Source organism: Esox lucius, chromosome 7 (assembly GCF_011004845.1).
Source record: "Esox lucius isolate fEsoLuc1 chromosome 7, fEsoLuc1.pri, whole genome shotgun sequence".
Taxonomy (NCBI): domain Eukaryota; kingdom Metazoa; phylum Chordata; class Actinopteri; order Esociformes; family Esocidae; genus Esox; species Esox lucius.
In genome coordinates this window covers 49,755,793-49,779,938 of record NC_047575.1, presented here as the reverse complement: position 1 = coordinate 49,779,938, position 24,146 = coordinate 49,755,793, and the positions used below count along the sequence as shown (strand labels likewise).

At 44.4% G+C, this 24,146-nt stretch overlaps 1 protein-coding gene across 10 annotated transcripts; it reads left to right on the top strand.

Moving 5' to 3' along the window:
• Positions 1–618: 618 nt before the first annotated feature.
• On the top strand, positions 619–20,431 carry aldocb (aldolase C, fructose-bisphosphate, b). 10 transcript variants are annotated; one of them, XR_004575953.1, is made up of 10 exons: positions 619–748; positions 5,561–5,673; positions 7,639–7,850; positions 10,149–10,203; positions 10,772–10,932; positions 11,277–11,360; positions 15,151–15,325; positions 15,720–15,919; positions 16,213–18,165; positions 19,177–20,431. XR_004575953.1 is itself a non-coding variant. In XM_034293247.1 (9 exons), exons 2-9 carry the CDS (start codon positions 5,562–5,564, stop codon positions 16,303–16,305), a joined length of 1,092 nt encoding a protein of 363 aa, XP_034149138.1. In that variant the 5' UTR covers positions 619–748; position 5,561; the 3' UTR covers positions 16,306–20,431. The 10 variants fall into 10 exon arrangements, 1 of the variants encoding a protein (XP_034149138.1); XR_004575949.1 differs by having other exon boundaries at positions 18,841–20,431; XR_004575952.1 differs by having other exon boundaries at positions 16,213–18,353.
• The last annotated feature ends 3,715 nt before the right edge of the window (positions 20,432–24,146 follow it).

The following is a 24,146-nucleotide window of genomic DNA, read 5'->3' as shown; positions in this document are numbered from 1 at the left end:
AGCTGCACTTCTTAACCTCTTGATAAATATATTGTTAGGTCAAATTACCATGGCCCGATGTGTGACCTGCTGACATGAGGAAGGGGAATTCAGAGGGATACAAAAACAGTGTAATTTTTTATTCATTTAGATTTTAATTTAGATTTTCACTTGGGTTATTATGTGTTGTTTATTTTGTAGTCACATTGGTACTGTTAACAAATGTTTCTTATGCCAATAAAACCCTTTACATTAAATTGAATCGTGATATGAGAAAGAAATGGAGACAGACATACAGGCAGGCATGTATACAAAAAGAATGTATACATTTGGAGAGATTTGGGAGTAGAGGATGGAAGGAGGATTGTGTGATGTGGAGAGTGGGAAAGGGAGGACGGTAGAACAGAGTGGGATGGTGAATCATTAAGAATCTCTTTCATAGGGGGATGGTTAGGTGGTTGTAGATAGGCATTTGATGCAGGTGCCCATCTCTCTGGCAGTCAATAATCTCACAAAACGCCTTATGGCAAGAGCCAGGCTGGCCACACCTGACAAATACGCACTCAGTCGTGATGCTGGAAAGTCTCCCCATCACCGCCTGCGCATGCGTCCTGGTTGTTCCGCCTGGCCCCGCCCCTGGATTGAGAGTTTAGTGCGGGGGTCACGTTGTGCTGCAGCACTGTTCTGCGGACCTCTTCTCTGCGCTGCATCCGTCTGTCCTGTCAACACAGAACACCGAAAACGTTTTTATCGAACTACCTGTTGTCAGGTGAGACACTGTCATGCTTGTGATAATTGTAAGTTCTAGAACATAACATTTTGTTGTATTATAGTTTTCATGTCATTTTGTTATTGTATTACATATTAGTTATTGCGTAGTCTGCTGAACCAACTATGTCAAAAGCCTTTGCGGACAAGACCGCTAACTGGAGATACAGTAATTAGATTGTTTTTTATTTTGGCAAATGCAATTGTCTTTGTCGGTGTTTGTGAACATTAATATGTGTATTATATAGTGGTAAACTTGATTACAATAGGGCTTTCTGTAGCTGAGGCAGGTTATTGCCCACTTCGCAGTGGGAGGTGAATGAACAGGGAGGCAGACAGAGGCAGGCGACGTTAGGGACAGCAGTCTAGCTAGATAATGACGATGGAGTTGTAAGCCTCTTGCAGACCTGTTGCCGACAGATTTATCAGATTTGCGTAGTACAAAAAAAAAGATCGCCCAAACAATGTAAGGTCTATAAGGTAAAAGGTTACTTTCAATGCATTTTCCCATAAACAATTGTTTAAACTGCAATACAGATCCCAAAGTCTAGGTAATCTGCGCATATTTACTCCTGGCTACTACATCAGAAAATAGAGAAAGGAGAATGGTTGCTAGCTAGCACGGAGACGGTTGATAACGACACCTGAACACTGTTTATGACTCAATAGGTGTATAGCACACTCTTCCACTTTTGATTTGATTAACGATGTTTGCTGAAATCAGGGCAGAAGAGCACAGTCCGATACTGAATTGGTTAACGTTATTTAGCTGATTGGATGTGTTGTTAGGTATCTCCGTCATGATAGGGTGATGGTGAAATGAGATCTACTCCAGAACACGTAGTTGTCTCTCCTCTTTTTCCTTCTCCTCTGTTCACCTCTCTGCAGTGCTGTGACCATTATGGAGCTTAATTCATGATGACTAGGGGCATGGCATTGCTATGCAAATCTACACTGCTGGGCGGTATCCTGCATGACTAGGCATTTTTGGTGGGCCTACATGGCTGATAACACCACAGTAAGGCTTTACAGGACACAACCAGAGCCTGTTGAGAAGGTGAACAGGAGATGAGTATGGATTTGGGGAGTGCACAGATTGTGGCGTGCACGTGTGGCGACCTGGGTGATCCTCTTAACATTTGTTTTCTGTCCAACATGAAGGGTTGTAAGAGCTCAAAATAGAAACCCTGCCTCCTGCTGTGACTACACACACACAACCTGGTATAGGCGCCAGAGTTATGCATGGTTTATGTCACTGCCTTCCAGTACGCATCTACAGATGTCTGTGTCACTGCATCCCAATACAAATCAACAAAGGTCTATGTCACTGCATCCCAGTACAACTCTACAGAGGTCTATGTCACTTCATTTCAGTACAACTGTACAATGGTCTGTCACTGCATACCAATACAACTGTACAGAGGTCTATGTCCCTGCTTTCCAGTATAACTGTACAGTGATCTATGGCACTGCATCCCAGAACAACTCTACAGAGGTCTATGTCACTGCATCCCAGTACAACTCTACAGAGGTCTATGTCACTTCCTTCCAGTACAACTGTGCAATGATCTGTCACTGCGTCCCAATACAACTGTACAGAGGTCAATGTCCCTACTTTCCAGTATAACTGAACAGTGATCTATGGTACTGCATCCCAGTACAACTCTACAGAGGTCTATGTCACTTCCTTCCAGTACAACTGTACAATGATCTGTCACAGCATCCCAATACAACTGTACAGAGGTCTATGTCCCTGCTTTCGAGTATTACTGTACAGTGATCTATGTCACTGCATCCCAGTACAACTCTACAGAGGTCTATGTCACTTCCTTCCAGTACAACTCTACAGAGGTCTATGTCACTTCCTTCCAGTACAACTGTACAATGATCTGTCACTGCATTCAATTACAACTGTACAGAGGTCTATGTCCCTGCTTTCGAGTATAAATGTACAGTGATCTATGGCACTGCATCCCAGAACAACTCTGCAGAAGTCTATGTCACTTCCTTCCAGTACAACTGTACAATGGTCTGTCACTGCATCCCATTACAACTGTACAGAGGTCTATGTCCCTGCTTTCCAGTATAACTGTACAGTGATCTATGGTACTGCATTCCAGAACAACTCTACAGAGGTCGATGTCACTGCATCCTAGTACAACTCTACAGAGGTCTATGTCACTTCCTTCCAGTACAACTGTACAAAGATCTGTCACTGCATCCCATTACAACTGTACAGAGGTCTATGTCACTGCTTTCCAGTATAACTGTACAGTGATCTATGGCACTGCATCCTAGAACAACTCTACAAAGGTCTATGTCACTTCCTTTTAGTACAACTGTCCAGTGGTTTATGTCACTGCATCCTAGTACAACTCTACAGAGGTCTATGTCACTGTATCCTAGTACAACTCTACAGAGGTCTATGTCACTTCCTTCTAGTACAACTGTCCAGTGGTTTATGTCACTGCATCCTAGTACAACTCTACAGAGGTCTATGTCACTGCCTTTCAGTACAACTGTACAATGGTCTGTCACTGCATCCCATTACAACTGTACAGAGGTCTATGTCCCTGCTTTCCAGTATAACTGTACAGTGATCTATGGTACTGCATTCCAGAACAAATCTACAGAGGTCGATGTCACTGCATCCTAGTACAACTCTACAGAGGTCTATGTCACTTCCTTCCAGTACAACTGTACAAAGATCTGTCACTGTGTCCCATTACAACTGTACAGAGGTCTATGTCCCTGCTTTCCAGTATAACTGTACAGTGATCTATGGCACTGCATCCTAGAACCACTCTACAAAGGTCTATGTCACTTCCTTTTAGTACAACTGTCCAGTGGTTTATGTCACTGCATCCTAGTACAACTCTACAGAGGTCTATGTCACTGCCTTCCAGTACAACTGTACAGTGGGTTATGTCACTGTATCCCAGTACAAATCTACAGAGGTCTATGTCCCTGCCTTCCAGCACAATGTCGGTAGTTCCCAACCTTTTTCTAGTAACCCTAGTTTGGAACTACTGGTCTAACAGCCAATGAGACTACAACAATATTTTTTGTTTGATTCTGTTTGGAGCTGGAAAGACCTACAGAACCAGACTTTTTACATCACTTCTCATTCCACTCCTATATACACTCAGTGAGACGTTTTCAGACTTCAGTAGCTGTGGGAAGTACACATAGTTACATGAAGAGAGAGCAGCCAGAGTAGCAGTATTTTCTGGGGTAATCCATGACTCAGTCAGGGGCCACAAGTCCAGGAACTCAGCCTTTTTGAAGTGTTTTCTGTGGTAATCCATGTCTCAGTCAGGGGCCAGAAGTCCAGGAACTCAGCCTTGTTGAAGTGTTTTCTGTGATAATCCATGTCTCACACAAGGCCCTAAAGTCAGCGCTGTTGTCAGCATATAGACCTTTCTCCTCTCCTTAACTGTCCTGTTTGCAGTGAATATATCATGGTTATGCTGTTTGACCGCCCATGTTGCATCAGTAAAGTACACAGGTCCAATATCACAATACTAGAATACAGCAAAAAACACACTGTTCTCTGAAGGTGATCTCACTTTGTGTAGAGGGACCTCACAGACAGATCCCCACCAATCACAGTCTCAGTCTGAATGGTGTTCTGGTGGGCTGTAGGTTGCTTGTAGTGGGGATCCACTGCTCTCTGTTTTAATCAGTTGTTCTTCTTGATTTGTCTTCTGAAACAATGAATGCTTTACTAGGTGGGACTTTTCTTCTGAACAGAGTTTTTAGCCGGATGTGACTTGAGTGGCTCTAACATTCAATTGAGTATCTTGTTGGAAAAGAAAGACACAAACATTCACACAGGTGATCTGTATTATAGATGTTATTAAAGCCAGCCAAGCCCCCAGTCCGTCTGACCACTTCAGTGAGCTGTGTTCAGCTTGTGTGTTGGTGAGAGTGTGTTATCTGTCAGTAATGTGAGGATTAGCAGAGACAATTCGCTCCTGTCTCTATAATACTGTCTTTATCTGGACACACTGATGGCCTGAAGAGTGACAGAAAGATGGTAATTTAGGCAGTGTTTTGGAATGGAAATTTCCAAGCTGTGTGGATGGTAATATCCAGCAATTATGGATAAAGAATGTAATAATAATAAAAAAATAACTGTCATTGCTGTTGATTGTATTAATGTTTTCAAAGTTAACCTAGTGTAGTGAAGTTAACCTGGGTCACATCTACAGGCCAAAAAGCTGCAGAAGTACAGTGTTTGGTGTATGCTAGTGTGTGTGTTAGTGTGTGTGTTAGTGTGTGTGTTAGTGTGTATGCTAGTGTGTGTGTTAGTGTGTGTGGTGTTTAATGATTATTGTGTGCTCAGATCTGATGATGTCTGACAGCAGAACACAAGGAACGTTATGTAACAACTCTCCCTCTCTCTAGCTCTATTTCTAGCTTTCTCCCTCCCTTTCTATTTTTCACTTTCTATCTCTCTCTCCCTCTCTCTCTCTCTCTCTCCCTCTCTCTCTCCCTCTCTCTCCCCCTCTCTCTCCCTCTCTAAAAGTTTTGTTTAGGCAAAGTAAGCAGTAGTCATGGTTACGTAACCTGTTTAATAACGGTTGAGCAGTATTGTGTGTGTGTTTGTGTGTGTGTGTGTGTGTGTGTGTGTGTGTATGCGCGCGAGTGTGCATGTGTGTCAGGGCGATTCCTGACCATATATTTTCTCTGCCAGAAGTCAGAATTTCTTTACTTTGACAGTTGAGCTAAACAGATTCTATGTAACATTATTTCTCCATTCTCTTTGTCTCTCTCTGTCTCTCTTCTTGTCTGTCTCTCTCTTCATTAGGATGCCTCATCAGTACCCAGCTCTGACTACAGAGCAGAAGAAGGAGCTTCAGGAGATAGCAGAGAGGATCACAACTCCAGGGAAAGGAATCCTGGCAGCAGATGAGTCCACTGGTCAGTAATTGGCTGTGTGATCACTGAGTTGATTATAATGTGATACTAGAGTCAGTGATAATTTGATAATTGAGTGGATTATAATTTGATAACAAATTCCATGATAAACAGAGTTGATAATGTGATGACAGCATTGATGATTATTGAATCACTGATTCAAACATATTTTGATAACAGAGTGTATCATACAACCCTGTTTCCAAAAAAGTTGGGATGCTGCATAAAATGCTAATAAAAACAGAATGCAATGATGTAAAAATCATTTATACCCACATTGAAGTGAAAATAGAACAAAGACAACATATCAAATGTTGAAATGTTATTGTTTTTGGAAAAATACATGTCCATTTTGAATTTTATGCCAGCAACACGTTTCAAAAACTGTTGCATCACCTCTTCTTTTAACAACACTCTGTAAGCGTTTGGAAATTGAGGAGACCAAATGTTTTCAATGGGTGACAGGTCTGGATTGCAGGCAGGCCAGTTTAGCACCTGGACTCTTCTACTACAGAGCCATGCGGTTGTTATACGTGCAGAATGTGGTTTGGCATTGTCTTGCTGAAATAAGCAAGGCCTTCCCTGAAAAAGATGTAGTCTGGATGGCAGCATATGTTGCTCCAAAACTTGTATATATTGTTCAGCATTAATGGTTCCTTCACAGATGTGCAAGTCAACCATACCATGTGCACTAATGCACCCCCATACCATCACGGATGCTGGCTTTTGAACTGTGCGCTGATAATAAGCCGGAGGTTCCCTCTCCTCTTGAGTCCGGAGAACATCCATGATTCCCAAAAATTATTTCAAATTTTAATTAGTCAGATCACAGGAGTTTTCCACTTCACCTCAGTCCATCTTAAATGAGCTCAGGTCCAGAGAAGGCAGCGGCATTTCTGGATCTTGTTCAAATATAGTTCCTCCTTTGCATTGTAGAGTTTTAACTTACATTTGTGGATGCAGCCACTTACTGTGCTCACAGACAAATGGTTTTTGGATGTGTTATTGAGCCCATTCAGTGATTTTTGGATGTGTTTCTGAGCCCATTCAGCCCATGCAGTGCAGCCTGAGGGCCCAAAGATCACGACTATCCAAAATTGGTTTTTGGCCTTGTCCCTTGTGTACAGAGATTTCTCCATTTCTCTGAATATTTTAATGATATTATGTACCGTAGATAGTGAGATCTTTGCAAATTTACATTGAGAAATGTTATTCTTAAATTGTGGCACTATTTGCCTGCACAGTCTATCACAGAGTGGTGAACCCCTCCCCATCCTCACTTCTGACAGTCCCATCCTCTCCGGAATGATCTTTCAATACCCAATCATGTTACTGACCTGTTGCCAATTGACCTAATTAGTTATGTAATGTTCCACAAGGTTCAGTTTTTTAGCATTTGTTTTTGCATTACAAAACTTTTCCAGTCTTTTGTTTGCCTCTGTCCCAGCTTTTTTGAAACATTAAAAAATCTAATTCAAAGTGGGCATATATTTTTCAAGAAACAAAACCATTTCTCAGTTTTAACATTTGACGTTGTCTTTGTACTATTTTCAATTAAATATATAGCTTAAATAACATGCACATCATTGCATTCTATTTTTCTTTGCATTTTACAAAGCTTCCCATGTTTTTGGAAACAGGGTTGTAATTTCATTACATAGTACATGATAATTTAAACATAGAGTAGATGATAATTTGATCACTGAGTCAATTATCATTTGGGACTGCGTTGTCATTAAAATCACCATTGTATGGATATGAGCTACTGCATTATTGAAGGAATGATTTGTAACTTTAATTCATGATCAATTACAGGTCCCAACTTTAAGCGAAATGGCATTGAAATGCATGTCTGTCCAGTCGCGGATGTAGTTAAACTAGAAAATATGTTGGTTTACCGTTATCTCCTTTTGTTTAACCTAGTGCTTCCTGTGTTTTTGGCTTGGTGTCTTGTGGGTCTCCCACCAGGAAGCATGGGGAAGCGACTGAGTGCCATCGGTGTGGACAACACAGAGGAGAACCGCCGTCTGTACCGCCAGCTGTTGTTCACGGCGGATGAGAGGATGGATGCCTGCATTGGAGGTGTGATCTTCTTCCACGAGACGCTCTACCAAAGCACTGACGATGGGACTAACTTTGCCCAGCTTATCAAGGACCGGGGGATCGTAGTGGGAATAAAAGTAGGCACCTATACTCACATCCACAACTACACACACACACATCTACACATCCACACACACCCACCTACACACACACATCTACACACCCACACACACCCACCTACCCACACACACACATCAACACATCCACACACACCTACCTACACACACACCCACCCACCTACACACCCACACACACCCACCTACACACACACACCCACCTACCCACACACACCCACCTACACATCTACACATCCACATCTACACATCCACACCCACCCACCTACTCACACATCCACACCTACAGATCTACACATCCACATCTACACATCCACACCCACCCACCTACTCACACATCCACACCTACACATCTACACATCCACATCTACACATCCACACACACCCACCTACTCACACATCCACACCTACACATCTACACATCCACATCTACACATCCACACACACCTACCTACACACACACCCACCCACCTACACACCCACACACACCCACCTACACACACACACACACACACATCTACACACCCACCTACCCACACACACCCACCTACACATCTACACATCCACATCTACACATCCACACCCTCCCACCTACTCACACATCCACACCTACAGATCTACACATCCACATCTACACATCCACACCCACCCACCTACTCACACATCCACACCTACACATCTACACATCCACATCTACACATCCACACCCACCCACCTACTCACACATCCACACCTACACATCTACACATCCACATCTACACATCCACACACACCCACCTACTCACACATCCACACCTACACATCTACACATCCACACACACCCACCTACTCACACATCCACACCTACACATCTACACATCCACATCTACACATCCACACACACCCACCTATCAATCAAATCAATCAAAATGTATTTATAAAGCGCTTTTTCAACAGCAGTTGTCACAAAGTGCTTTACAGAGACACCCGGCCTTAAACCCCAAGGAGCAAACAACAGTAGTGTTGAATTTCAGTGGCTAGGAAAAACTCCCTAAGAAGGTCGAATTTTAGGAAGAAACCTAGAGAGGACCCAGGCTCAGAGGGGTGACCAGTCCTCTTCTGGCTGTGCCGGGTGAGATATTAAGAGTCCAATTGGAATAATAAATACATTTCTCTTGGCTAAATCCAGAGTATATTTGATTTTAGACTAGGTCAGAAGTATGACCAGGTGGACAAGGACAGGAACAGCAACGGTCCCACCTACTCACACATCCACACCTACACATCTACACATCCACATCTACACATCCACACACACCCACCTACACACACACCCACACACCCACCCACCTACACACACATCTACACAACGACACACACATCTACACACCACACACACCCACACCAACCCACCTACACACACATCCAGACCTACACCCACACATCTACACACCCACACACACCCACCCACCTACACACACACCCACACACCCGCCCACCTACACACACATCTACCAGTCCACACACACCCACCAACACACACACCCACCTAGACACACATTCACACCCACACCCACCTAAATACACACACACCCACCTACAAACACATCCACACCTACACCCACACATCTACACCAACACCCACACATCTACACCTACACCCACACATCTACACCTACACCCACACATCTACACCAACACCCACACATCTACACCTACACACACACCCACCTAAACACACACCCACACATCTACACCAACACCCACACATCTACACCTACACCCACACATCTACACCTACACACACACCCACCTAAACACACACCCACACATCTACACCAACACCCACACATCTATACCAACACCCACACATCTACACCTACACACACACCCACCTAAACACACACCCACACATCTACACCAACACCCACACATCTACACCAACACCCACACATCTACACCTACACACACACCCACCTAAACACACACCCACACATCTACACCTACACACACACCCACCTAAACACACACCCACACATCTACACCAACACCCACACATCTACACATACACACACACATCTACACCTACACACACACCCACCTAAACACACACCCACACATCTACATCTACCTGTACACAAACACACACAACATATACTGTATTAACATGTGAATGACATGTGTAACTGATGACATGTCTCTGCCTGTCTCTCTGCCTGCTTGTCTCTCTCTCTGCCTGTCTGTCTCTCTGCCTGCCTGTCTCTCTGCCTGTCGGTCTCTTTGCCTGTCTGTCTATTTGCCTGTCTGTCTCTGTGTCTTTAGGTAGATAAAGGTGTTGTGCCTCTGGCAGGAACAGATGGAGAGACCACCACACAGGGTAACACACACAGAGTAACACCACACAGGGTAACACACACAGAAGATAACACACAAAGAGTAACACCACACAGGGTAACACACACAGAAGATAACACACAAAGAGTAACACCACACAGGGTAACACACACAGAGTAACGCCACATAGGGTAACACACACAGAAGATAACACACAAAGAGTAACACCACACAGGGTAACACACACAGAAGATAACACACAAAGAGTAACACCACACAGGGTAACACACACAGAGTAACATCACACAGGGTAACACTCACAGAAGATAACACACACAGAGTAACACCACACAGGGCAACACACACACAGGATAACACACACACAGAGTAACACCACACAGGGCAACACACACACAGGATAACACACACACAGAGTAACACCACACAGGGTAACACACACAGAGTAACACACACAGAGTAACATCACACAGGGTAACACACACAGAAGATAACACACACAGAGTAACACCACACAGGGCAACACACACACAGGATAACACACACACACAGAGTAACACTGGTGCTCACCCTAATGGAACCTGTGTGTGTAGGTCTGGATGGTCTGGCGGAGCGCTGTGCTCAGTATAAGGCGGACGGAGCAGACTTTGCTAAGTGGCGGAGCGTCTTGAAGATCAGCGAGCACACGCCGTCCGAACTGGCCATCATGGAGAATGCCAATGTGCTGGCACGCTATGCTAGCATCTGCCAACAGGTAGGGAGTGTGTGTGGGTGGGTAGGTGGGGGTGTGGGTGGGTGGGAGGGGATGTGGGTGGGTGGGTAGGTGGGAGTGTGTGTGGGTGGGGATGTGGGTGGGTAGGTGGGAGTGTGTGTGGGTGGGTAGGTGGGGGTGGGGGTGGGTAGGTGGGATTGTGGGTGGGTGTGGGTCGGTGGGAGGGGATGTGGGTGGAAGTGTGGTTGAGAGTGGATGTGGGTGGATGTGGGTGTGAGTGGAACTGTGTGAGGGTGTGTGGGAATGGGTGAGTGCGAGTGTTCAGGAGTGGGTGTGTGTAACACTGTGTGGGTGTGTGTAACACTGTGTGTGTGTGTGCTTTTCAGAACGGCATCGTTCCTATTGTAGAGCCCGAGATCCTTCCTGATGGAGACCATGACCTGAAGCGCTGTCAGTACGTCACTGAGAAGGTACTGTCCCAACCTGGCAACCCTAACACTGACCCAACCTGGAAACCTTATAACTGACCCAACCTGCAAACCCTGACACTATCTAAACCCTTACACAGACCTAATCTGGCAACCCTAACACTGACTCAACCAGAGAAACCCCAACACTGACCCAACCTGCAAACCCTGACACTATCTAATACCTGACACTGCCCCAACCTGGTAACCCCAACACTGACCCAACCTGGCAACCCTAACACAGACCCAACCTGCCAACCCTGACACTATCTAAACCCTGACACTGACTCAACCTGACCACCTTAACAGTGACTCAACCAGGCAACCCTAACACTGACCCAACCTGGCAACACTGACCCAACCTGACCACCCTAACAGTGACTCAACCAGGCAACCCTAACACTGACCCAACCTGGCAACACTGACCCAACCTGACCACCCTAACAGTGACTCAACCAGGCAACCCTAACACTGACCCAACCTGGCAACACTGACCCAACCTGACCACCCTAACAGTGACTCAACCAGGCAACCCTAACACTGACCCAACCTGGCAACACTGACCCAACCTGACCACCCTAACAGTGACTCAACCAGGCAACCCTAACACTGACCCAACCTGGCAACACTGACCCAACCTGACCACCCTAACAGTGACTCAACCAGGCAACCCTAACACTGACCCAACCTGGCAACACTGACCCAACCTGACCACCCTAACAGTGACTCAACCAGGCAACCCTAACACTGACCCAACCTGGAAACACTGACCCAACCTGACCACCCTAACAGTGACTCAACCAGGCAACCCTAACACTGACCCAACCTGGCAACACTGACCCAACCTGACCACCCTAACAGTGACTCAACCAGGCAACCCTAACACTGACCCAACCTGGAAACACTGACCCAACCTGACCACCCTAACAGTGACTCAACCAGGCAACCCTAACACTGACCCAACCTGGCAACACTGACCCAACCTGACCACCCTAACAGTGACTCAACCAGGCAACCCTAACACTGACCCAACCTGGCAACACTGACCCAACCTGACCACCCTAACAGTGACTCAACTAGAGCAGAGCAGAGACTTTATTATCTCCTAGGGGCAATTTGTTTTGCAACGCGAAGTAAAATGGAATACATGGTACATGTGTGTGTGCAGCTTCGGGTTTAGGTATGGGCGACATGGGTAGCAGCCCAGGGCAGCATCTTGCATGGGGGCGGCACGAGATGCCCACACAAAGAAAATTGGAATGGTGATATTTGCGTTATCGGTTTTCTATTGCTCATTTGCATGTCGTGTAAATGATATCATGTCACCCTGCGTGACTAGGGGTCAGTAGGTGCCTTGATTCTGGATTGTGAGCTAGGCAGATCACTGCCTGGGAAGGTCTGCCACTCAAAAGTACGAGATGGGAAGGTCTCCCCACTTGAAGCCTGAGGTAGGGGGAGATGGGTAGGTCTCCCCACTGGAAGCCTGAGGTAGGGGGAGATGGGTAGGTCTCCCCACTGGAAGCCTGAGGTAGGGGGAGATGGGTAGGTCTCCCCACTGGAAGCCTGAGGTAGGGGGAGATGGGTAGGTCTCCCCACTGGAAGCCTGAGGTAGGGGGAGATGGGTAGATCTCCCTAATGGAAGCCTGAGGTAGGGGGAGATGGGTTGGTCTCCCCACTGGAAGCCTGAGGTAGGGGGAGATGGGTAGGTCTCCCCACTGGAAGCCTGAGGTAGGGGGAGATGGGTAGGTCTCCCTACTGGAAGCCTGAGGTAGGGGGAGATGGGTAGGTCTCCCTACTGGAAGCCTGAGGTAGGGGGAGATGGGTAGGTCTCCCTACTGGAAGCCTGAGGTAGGGGGAGATGGGTAGGTCTCCCTACTGGAAGCCTGAGGTAGGGGGAGATGGGTAGGTCTCCCTACTGGAAGCCTGAGGCAGGGGGAGCGGGGGAATCAATCAAATAGCGTACTTTATCAATCAATCAAATGTATTTATAAAGCCCTTTTTACATCAGCAGTCACAAAGTGCTTTTCCAAAAACACCCGGCCTTAAACCCCAAAGAGCAAACAACAGTAGTGTTGAATTTCAGTGGCTAGGAAAAACTCCCTTAGAAGGCCGAAATTTAAGAAGAAACCTAGAGAGGACCCAGGCTCAGAGGGTTGACCAGTCCTCTTCTGGCTGTGCCGGATGAAATATTAAGAGTCCAATCGGAACAATTAATAAATGCATGTGGGCTAAATTTGAATTTAGACCCGGTCAGAAGCATGACCAGATGGACAAGGACAGAGACAACACAGGGGAGGGGAGGTGTCAGCACAGTGGCAGCTGAAACCAGGTATCATCTTGATCTGCAACACAACCAGGAGGACTTTGGACAGGGACAGCAACAGGCCCCCCAAACCAGGTACTCCGCAGATGTGGACCAGGACCTCATGTCTTCCTAAAGTTTAAAACGGGAGGAGACTGGGAAAATTTTGAAAATCCATTCCTCATATCAAATTTGATTTATAGTGTATAAAGAGAACTTAGTGGGGAAGGAGAACTGACCCTACTTCTATCTTTGTACAGTACTAATGCAATTAGTAAAATCAGTCACACTACAAAATAGTACAGACTAAACCACAATTCATTGATAATACTGCAATATATAGTTTCACAAACATACTGATGCATGTGTGAAAAGAATAAACTAAAATCAGTCTGCACTCCCCCGCATTTAATTGGTTTAGTCTTGACTCTTGGTTGACAGTGCTAGGGGATGGGTAATGTATTGACTCTTGGTTGGCAGTGCTAGGGGATGTGTTAATGTATTGACTCTTGGTTGGCAGTGCTAGGGGATGGGTAATGTATTGACTCTTGGTTGGCAGTGCTAGGGGATGTGTTAATGTATTGACTCTTGGTTGGCAGTGCTAGGGGATGGGTAATGTATTGACTCTTGGTTGACAGTGCTAGGGGATGGGTAATGTATTGACTCTTGGTTGGCAGTGCTAGGGGATGGGTAATGTATTGACTCTTGGTTGACAGTGCTAGGGGATGGGTAATGTATTGACTCTTGGTTGACAGTGCTAGGGGATGGGTAATGTATTGACTCTTGGTTGGCAGTGCTAGGGGATGGGTAATGTATTGACTCTTGGTTGGCAGTGCTAGGGGATGGGTAATGTATTGACACTTGGTTGGCAGTGCTAGGGGTTTCACACAGTTTCATCATGATAATGTGTGTAGCCTGCAGCAAAACGATACAACCTAACTAGCACATTATTGACTTGGTTAACTTTCTTTGAGTGACATCATAAAGGCTTTCTGTGATTGTATTGACTAGGTCCTGAGCTCAGTAAGGGGAATTTCCAATGCTGTAGGCTAACTTAGAAGACGTCTATATTATGCTGATATTTTGTATATTTTGTGATATATTGACTCATTTTGGGTGTCTTATGCCTAGAATTAGCGAAGGAGGTTGTATGGTTTGTTAAGTTTCTTTTCTGAAAGTTTCATAAATTGTGCATAATGATGAGTATTCAATATGTTAGGAATTTGTTGGTGGTATTAGAATTTAATTATCTTTTTTATTTGTATTATATTCATGTTGTATTATTTGTTTCTATTTGTCTTTACTTTGTTTTGATATTTATGAGTCTTATTTTTGTGTATATTGTTATATTAATATGGATGGGGCGCTGAGAGGGTGTTCGCTCAGAGAGCCATACAACAACCACTGGGTCTATGTGTGTGTGTGTGTTGGGGGTGTGCGTGTGTGTTGGGGGTGTGCGTGTGTGTTGGGGGTGTGTGTGTGTCTGTGTAGGTCCTGGCTGCGGTGTATAAGGCCCTTTCTGACCATCACGTGTATCTGGAGGGAACCTTGCTGAAACCCAACATGGTGACCCCTGGACACGCCTGCTCCAAGAAATACACTAGCGAGGAGATTGCCATGGCAACTGTCACTGCCCTGCGCCGCACCGTGCCCCCTGCCGTCACAGGTACACACACACACACACACACACACACCCTACACACACACACACACACACACACACACCCTACACACACACACACACACACACACACACCCTACACACACACACAAACGTACACTAAACACACTCACACACCCACATGTACACACACACGTACACTAAACACACTCATACACCCACATGTACACACACAAACGTACACTAAACACACTCACACACCCACATGTACACACACACGTACACTAAACACACTCACACACCCACATGTACACACACACGTACACTAAACACACTCACACACCCACATGTACACACACACGTACACTAAACACTGTAATGTAATGACCAGTGTACCACAGCTAAGGACTGCTACCAGAGACATGTCCACCTCCCCCAGGTGTCACGTTCCTGTCAGGTGGCCAATCAGAGGAGGAGGCCAGTATTAACCTGAATGCCATCAACCTGTGTCCTCTGGGGAAGCCCTGGGCTCTCACCTTCTCTTACGGCCGGGCTCTCCAGGCCTCGGCGCTGAACACCTGGAGGGGAGAGAGAGAAAACGAGAAGGCTGCTGCTGAGCAGTTCATCAAACGGGCCGAGGTGGGTGGAGGGTTTGGTACCAGGTGGGTGGAGGGGTTGGTACCAGGTGGGTGGAGGGTTTGGTACCAGGTGGGTGGAGGGGTTGGTACCAGGTGGGTGGAGGGTTTGGTACCAGGTGGGTGGAGGGGTTGGTACCAGGTGGGTGGAGGGTTTGGTACCAGGTGGGTGGAGGGGTTGGTACCAGGTGGGTGGAGGGTTTGGTACCAGGTGGGTGGAGGGGTTGGTACCAGGTGGGTGGAGGGGTTCTGTCTGGCTGTCTGTTTACATTCTGTTATTAATTTGATGACCTTCAGCTCAACGGTCTGGCTGCCCAGGGGAAATACGAGTCTACAGGAGAGAGTGGAGCAGCGGGACAGTCTCTCTACGTGGCCAATCACGCGTACTGAAGACTCAAGACCACGCCTACATCCTAACCACCGCTGCAGCCCCTCCCCTCTCCCCTCACCTGCCAACCACAGGCCTGCGCTGTCTACCGTACTTTAGACTCACCGTCGTTGTCATGGCAACATAATGTTGTGGTTAAAATGAGTATTAATTAGTATTAATTAGTATTAATTGATGATGAAGCGAGAGAGATAGGTGGTGTTATAAAGAGGCAGAGACAGATGCCATTATCTAGGTGGTGTTAAAAGAAGCAGAGACAGATGACATTATCTAGGTGGTTTTATGAAGAAGAGAGAGGTTTCATTGTCTTTCTCTCATTGAGAGCGATGTTATCATGTTAAAAAGAAGGACAGAAGTGTCATTATCTAGGTGGTGTTATAAAGAAGCACAGACAGAGGTATCATTATCTAGGTGGTGTTATAAAGAAGCAGAGATAGATGCCATTATCTAGGTGGTGTTATGAAGAAGAGAAAGGTTTCATTGCCTTTCTCTCATTGAGAGCGATGTTATCATGTTAAAAAGAAGGACAGAGGTGTCATTATCTAGGTGGTGTTATAAAGGAGAGTGAGGTGTCATTATTTAGCTGGTTTTATAAAGAATGTTAAAGAGATGTTTTCATCTAGGTCCTGTTATGTAGGAGATAGAGGTGCTGTTATCTCAATGGTTTTGCAGTGAAGGAGAAGTGTCAGTCATTATGTAGGTGGTGTTTTATTGTCTGGGTGGTGTTATAAAGGAGAACGAGGTATGTGATTATCTAGATGATGTTAAAAGGAAGAGAGAGGTGTCATTATCTGGGGGTTGTAAGAAGGAAGATAGATATGTCTTTATCTAGGTAGTGTTATAAAAGAAAAAGAGATGTAATTATGTAGGCGGTGTTATAAAAGAGAGATATAATTATCATGGTGGTGTTATGTAGAAAGAGAGAGAGTGGTGACATTGTCTAGCTAGTGTTATAAAGGAGAAAAATGTATCATTATCTAGGTGGCATTATAAAGAAGAGGGAGGTGTCATTATCAAGGTGGTGTTAAAAAAATGGGGGAGAGTTGTCATTATCTAGGTGGTATTATAGAGAAGGGGAGAGAGGTGTCATTATGTAGGTGGTGTTATGAAGCAGAGAGGTTTCACTATCTAGGTGGTATTCTGAAGGGGAGTGGTTTCATTATCTAGGTTTTGTTACGAAGTAGAGTCAGGTGTGTCATTATCTAGGTTATGTTATGAAAGAGAGAGGTTTCATTATATTGGTGGTATTATGAAGGAGAGTGGTTTCGTTATCTTGGTGGTATTATTAAAGAGAGTGGTTTCATTATCTAGCTGGTATTATGAAGAAGAGAGGTTTCATTATCTAGGTGGTGTTATGAAATAGAAAGTCAGGAGTGTCATTATCAAGGTGGTGTTATGAAGGGGAGAGGTGTCATTATCAGGGTGGTGTTATAAAGAAAAAGACAAGTGTCATTATCAAGTTAGTGTGATAACGAAGTGGAGAGATGTTTCATTTATCAAGGTGGTGTTAAAAATAAGGGGAGAGTTGTCATTATCTAGGTGGTGTTATGAAGGAGAGAAGTTTCATTATCTAGGTGGTGTTATGAAGGAGAGTGGTTTAATTATCTAGGTGGTGTTATTAAGGAGAGTGGTTTCATTATCTAGGTGGTGTTATGAAGTAGAGAGTCAGGTGTGTCATTATCTAGGTGGTGTTATGAAAGAGAGGGGAGAGGTATGTCATTATCAAGGTGCTGTTATGAAGGAGAGAGAAGTTTCATTATCTAGGTGGTGTTGTAAAGAGGGAGAGAGGTGTGTCATTATCTAGGGGGTGTTATAAAGGGGAGAGGTGTGTCATTACCTAGGTGTTATTATTAAGGGGAGAGGTGTGTCATTATCTAGATGGTGTTATAATGAAGGGGAGATGTGTGTCATTACCTAGGTGGTGTTATTAAGGGGAATGGTGTGTCATTACCTAGGTGGTGTTATTAAGGGGAGAGGTGTGTCATTACCTAGGTGTTATTATTAAGGGGAGAGGCATGTCATTACCTAGGTGTTATTATTAAGGGGAGAGGTGTGTCATTATCTAGATGGTGTTATAATGAAGGGGAGATGTGTGTCATTACCTAGGTGGTGTTATTAAGGGGAATGGTGTGTCATTACCTAGGTGGTGTTATTAAGGGGAGAGGTGTGTCATTACCTAGGTGTTATTATTAAGGGGAGAGGCATGTCATTACCTAGGTGTTATTATTAAGGGGAGAGGTGTGTCATTACCTAGGTGGTGTTATTAAGGGGAGAGGTGTGTCATTACCTAGGTGGTGTTATTAAGGGGAGAGGTGTGTCATTACCTAGGTGTTATTATTAAGGGGTGAGGCATGTCATTACCTAGGTGTTATTATTAAGGGGAGAGGTGTGTCATTACCTAGGTGTTATTATTAAGGGGAGAGGTGTGTCATTACCTAGGTGGTGTTATTAAGGGGAAAGGTGTGTCATTATCTAGGTGTTGTTATTAAGGGGAGAGGTGTGTCATTATTTAGGTGGTGTTATAATGAAGGTGAGAGGTGTGTCATTACCTAGGTGTTATTATTAAGGGGAGAGGTGTGTCATTACCTAGGTGGTGTTATTAAGGGGAGAGGTGTGTCATTACCTAGGTGTTATTATTAAGGGGTGAGGCATGTCATTACCTAGGTGTTATTATTAAGGGGAGAGGTGTGTCATTACCTAGGTGTTATTATTAAGGGGAGAGGTGTGTCATTACCTAGGTGGTGTTATTAAGGGGAGAGGTGTGTCATTACCTAGGTGTTATTATTAAGGGGAGAGGTGTGTCATTATCTAGGTGTTGATATTAAGGGGAGAGGTGTGTCATTATTTAGGTGGTGTTATAATGAAGGGGAGAGGTGTGTCATTACCTAGGTGTTATTATTAAGGGGAGAGGTGTGTCATTACCTAGGTGGTGTTATTAAGGGGAGAGGTGTGTCATTATCTAGGTGGTGTTATGAAGGGGTGCGGTGTGTCATTATCTAGGTGGTGTTATGAATGGGAGAGGTGTCATTATCTAGGTGATGTTATGAAGGGGAGAGGTGTGTCATTATCTAGGTGGTGTTATGAAGGGGAGAGGTGTGTCATTATCTAGGTGGTGTTATGAAGGGGAGATGTGTGTCATTATCTAGGTGGTGTTATGAAGGGCAGAGGTGTGTCATTATCTAGGTGGTGTTATGAAGGGGAGAGGTGTGTCATTATCTAGGTGGTGTTATGAAGGGGTGCGGTGTGTCATTATCTAGGTGGTGTTATGAAGGGGAGAGGTGTGTCATTATCTAGGTGGTGTTATGAAGGGGAGAGGTGTGTCATTATCTAGGTGGTGTTATGAAGGGGAGATGTGTGTCATTATCTAGGTGGTGTTAAAATTGGGAGAGGTGTGTCATTACCTAGGTGGTGTTATGAAGGGGAGAGGTGTGTCATTATCTAGGTGGTGTTATGAATGGGAGAGGTGTGTCATTATCTAGGTGGTGTTATGAAGGGGAGAGGTGTGTCATTATCTAGGTGGTGTTATGAAGGGAAGAGGTGTGTCATTATCTAGCTGGTGTTATAATGAAGGGCTGTTAAGGGACAGTCCAAGTCTAGTCATAGTTCATGCACAACTTCTGACCAGAGCCCTGTATAGTGTTGCAGTAGATCAGTGTTTCTCAACCCTGCTCCTGGGCGCCCCCCTGCCCTGCATGTTTTAGATCTCTCCCTGCTCTGTCACACCTGATTCAAATGATCAGTTCACTATCAAGTCCTTCAAGAGCTACATCAGGTATGGGAGAGCAGGGAGAGATCTAAAACATGCAGGGCAGGTGGGCGTCCAGGAGCAGGGTTGAGAAACACTGCACTAGATTACTTGTTATTTGGGACTCTGAGAGTAGTTACGTGATTCTGCAATCACTCTCCAAAACCACACTATCACTCTCCAAAATCACAATAACACTCTCCAAAACCACACTATCACTCCAAAACCACAGTATCGTTGTTCAAAACCACACTATCGCTGTTCAAAACCACACTATCACTTCAAAACTACACTATCACTTCAAAACCCCACTATCACTCTTCAAAACCACACTATCACTCTTCAATACCATACTATCACTCTCCAAAATCACACTAACACTTTGCAAAACCACACTATCACTCCAAAACCACACTATCACTCTTCAAAACCACACTATCCCTCTCCAAAACCACACTTTCACTACTAATCAGATACAGGATAACATCAGCAGATGTTTGAAGAGTTGAGAGAAAGGCAGTAGGGCTGTAAAAGGGAGAAGATATGTTAGAGGGAAAGTAGTGGTGAAGAGAGTAGAGGTGTCAACTCCAGTTAGACCATACAGACATCTAAACGCTGCCTACTAAGTCTCCCACTCTAACCTGTTCTCACACAGCTAACTGCATCACCCAGGCTGGCAGCTACTCTGATAGCAGCTGTGTTATCTAGTTATGGCAGTGATCCTGTGTCTCTCCATAGCATTCCCCTCAGCTTTGACATACACACTATTATTCAAAGTTGTGTAAGTAAACAACTCTGTACTTATTGTGCGTTGCTTCTGTGTCTCACTTACCCCCACCAATGGTTCGGCCTGGAGGCAAAGGTCAGTCATACTGGCTGGTGTGAGTGGACCGGTCTATTGTTTAGGGTTTGTATGGGGGACCGGTCAGACTATCACAGGTGTGCTGGAATATTGTGACATTTTGTTGGTGTTTGTTTGCTCTCTAAAGCATTTGCTGTGAGTTGTAGTTGAAAACAATGAATGCAAAATCCACAATAAAAAGTAAAAAATGTATTGAAATATTTGTTACAATTGTATTCATTTTTCACCTCTGCACACTGTGTCCTCATACATAACAGCCTTTCTGTTTCTAACAACTTGAATATGTTTCTTTACAGCATGAAAATCTCTTTGGGGTATATATAGACAGGCGTAAACATTTCACTGGTTTCCTTGTACTACTCATTTAAATCCTCCTAGTGTACTAGTTAAGATCATTAGAATCCTCCTGGTCTACTAGTTAGAATCATTAGAATCCTCCTGGTGTACTAGTTAGAATCATTAGAATCCTCCTAGTGTACTAGTTAAGATCATTAGAATCCTCCAGGTGTACTAGTTAGAATCAGTAGAATTTTCCTAGTGTACTAGTTAAGATCATTAGAATCCTCCAGGTGTACTAGTTAGAATCAGTAGAATTTTCCTAGTGTACTAGTTAAGATCATTTGAATCCTCCTGGTGTACTAGTTAAGATCATTAGAATCCTCCTGGTGTACTAGTTAAGATCATTTGAATCCTCCTGGTGTACTAGTTAAGATCATTAGAATCCTCCTGGTGTACTAGTTAGATTAATTAGAATTCTCCTAGTGTACAAACCCGATTCCAAAAAAGTTGGGACACTGTACAAATGGTGAGTAAAAAAGGAATGGAATAATTTCCAAATCTCCCTCACAATAGAATATAGATAACATATAAAATGTTGAAAGTGAGACATTTTGTAATGTCATGCCAAATATTGGCTAATTTACAGATAAGGAACAGCTGAAGGACCAATTTGCAACTTATTATGTCAATTGGCAACATGATTGGGTATATAAAGAGCCTCTCAGAGTGGCAGTGTCTCTCAGAAGTCCAGATGGGCAGAGGATCACCAATTCCCCCAATGCTGCGGTGAAAAATAGTGGAGCAATATCAGAAAGGAGTTTCTCAGAGAACATTTTCAAAGAGTTTGAAGTTATCATCATCTACAGTGCATAATATCATCCAAAGATTCAGAGAATCTGGAACAATCTCTGTGCGTAAGGGTCAAGGCCGGGAAACCATACTGGATGCCCGTGATCTTCGGGCCCTCAGACGGCACTGCATCACATACAGGAATGATACTGTAATGGAAATCTCAACATGGGCTCAGGAATACTTCCAGAAAACATTGTCGGTGAACACAATCCACCGTGCCATTCGCCGTTGCCGGCTAAAACTCTATAGGTCAAAAAAGAAGCCGTATCTAAACAGGATCCAGAAGCGCAGGCGTTTTCTCTCGGCCAAGGATCATTTAAAATGGTCTGTGGCAAAGTGGAAAAGTGTTCTGTGGTCAGACAAAAAAGTTAATTTTGGAAAACTGGGATGCCATGTCATCCGGACTAAAGAGGACAAGGACAACCCAAGTTGTTATCAGCGCTCAGTTCAGAAGCCTGCATCTCTGATGGTTGCATGAGTGCGTGTGGCATGGGCAGCCTACACATCTGGAAAGGCACCATCAATGCTGACAGTTATATCCAAGTTCTAGAACAACATATGCTCCCATCCAGACATCATCTCTTTCAGGGAAGACCTTGCATTTTACAACATGACAATGCCAGACCATATACTGCATCAATTACAATGTCATGGTTGCATAGAAGGATCTGGGTACTGAAATGGCCAGCCTGCAGTCCAGATCTTTCACCCATAGAAAACATTTGGCGCATCATAAAGAGGAAGGTGTGACAAAGAAGACCTAAGACAGTTGAGCAACTAGAAGCCTGTATTAGACAAGAATGGGACAACATTCCTATTCATAAACTTGAGCAACTTGTCTCCTCAGTCCCCAGACATTTGCAGTTTGTTATAAAAAGAAGAGGGGATGCCACACAATGATAAACATGGCCTTGTCCCAACTTTTTTGAGATGTGTTGATGCCATGACATTTAAAATCAACTTATTTTTCCCTTAAAATGTCATCTATGTTGTATTCTGAATAAAATGTAGAAATGTGAAACTTCCACATCATTGCATTCTGTTTTTATTCACAATTGTACAGTGTCCCAACTTTTTTGGAATCAGGTTTGTACTATTTTTGCGGCAGTGTACTATAGTGTACAATTTTGGAGACCAGAATAGAGCTTTGTTTGGAGAGGGGTCAACAAGGCCTATTGTGAACAGAATACCATCCCCACTGTGAAGCATGGTGGTGGCTCACTGATGTTTTGGGGGTGTGTGAGCTCTAAAGGCACGGGAATCTTGTGAAAATTGATGGCAAGATGAATGCAGCATGTTAACAGAAAATACTGGCAGACAATTTGCATTCTTCTGCATGAAAGCTGCACATGAGACGCTCTTGGATTTTCCAACACGACAATGACCCTAAGCACAAGGCCAAGTTGACCCTCCAGTGGTTACAGCAGAAAATGGTGAAGGTTCTGGAGTGGCCATCACAGTCTCCTTACCTCAATATCATCGAGCCATTCTCGGGTGTGATCTCAAAGGTGCAGTTCATGCAAGACGACCAAAGACTTTGCATGATCTGGAGGCATTTTGCCAAGATGAATGGGCAGCAAAAACACCTACAAAAATGTGGGGCCTAATACACAACTATTATAAAAGACTGCACGCTGTCATTGATGCTTAATACACAGTATTAAGAACTAAAGGTATGCAGACTTTTGAACAGGGGTCAGTTAATTTTTTTCTTTGTTGCCGTGTTTCCTTTTCTGATTGTGCCATTCTGTTATGACCTACAGTTGAATATGAATCCCATAAGAAATCAAACACGTGTTTTGCCTGCTCACTCATGTTTTCTTTACAAATGGTACATATATTACCAATTCTCCAAGGGTATGCAAACTTTTGAGCACAACTATCTGTAAATAAAAGTTTGTTATTCTGTTTAAATGTACACATTTGCCTAGCTTATACAATTCTTAAACTTCTCTCCACAGGTTGCATTGGGAAAGCAGTGCATGGAAACGCTAAGATTGAAAATTCAATGTCCAGATAAAGCCCTGCCTCCATGCCAATAGAGGCTCAAATCTTAGTTTTGAGAAAAGATGATTCGAATGAAGATAGGAAGCAATTGTAATCAC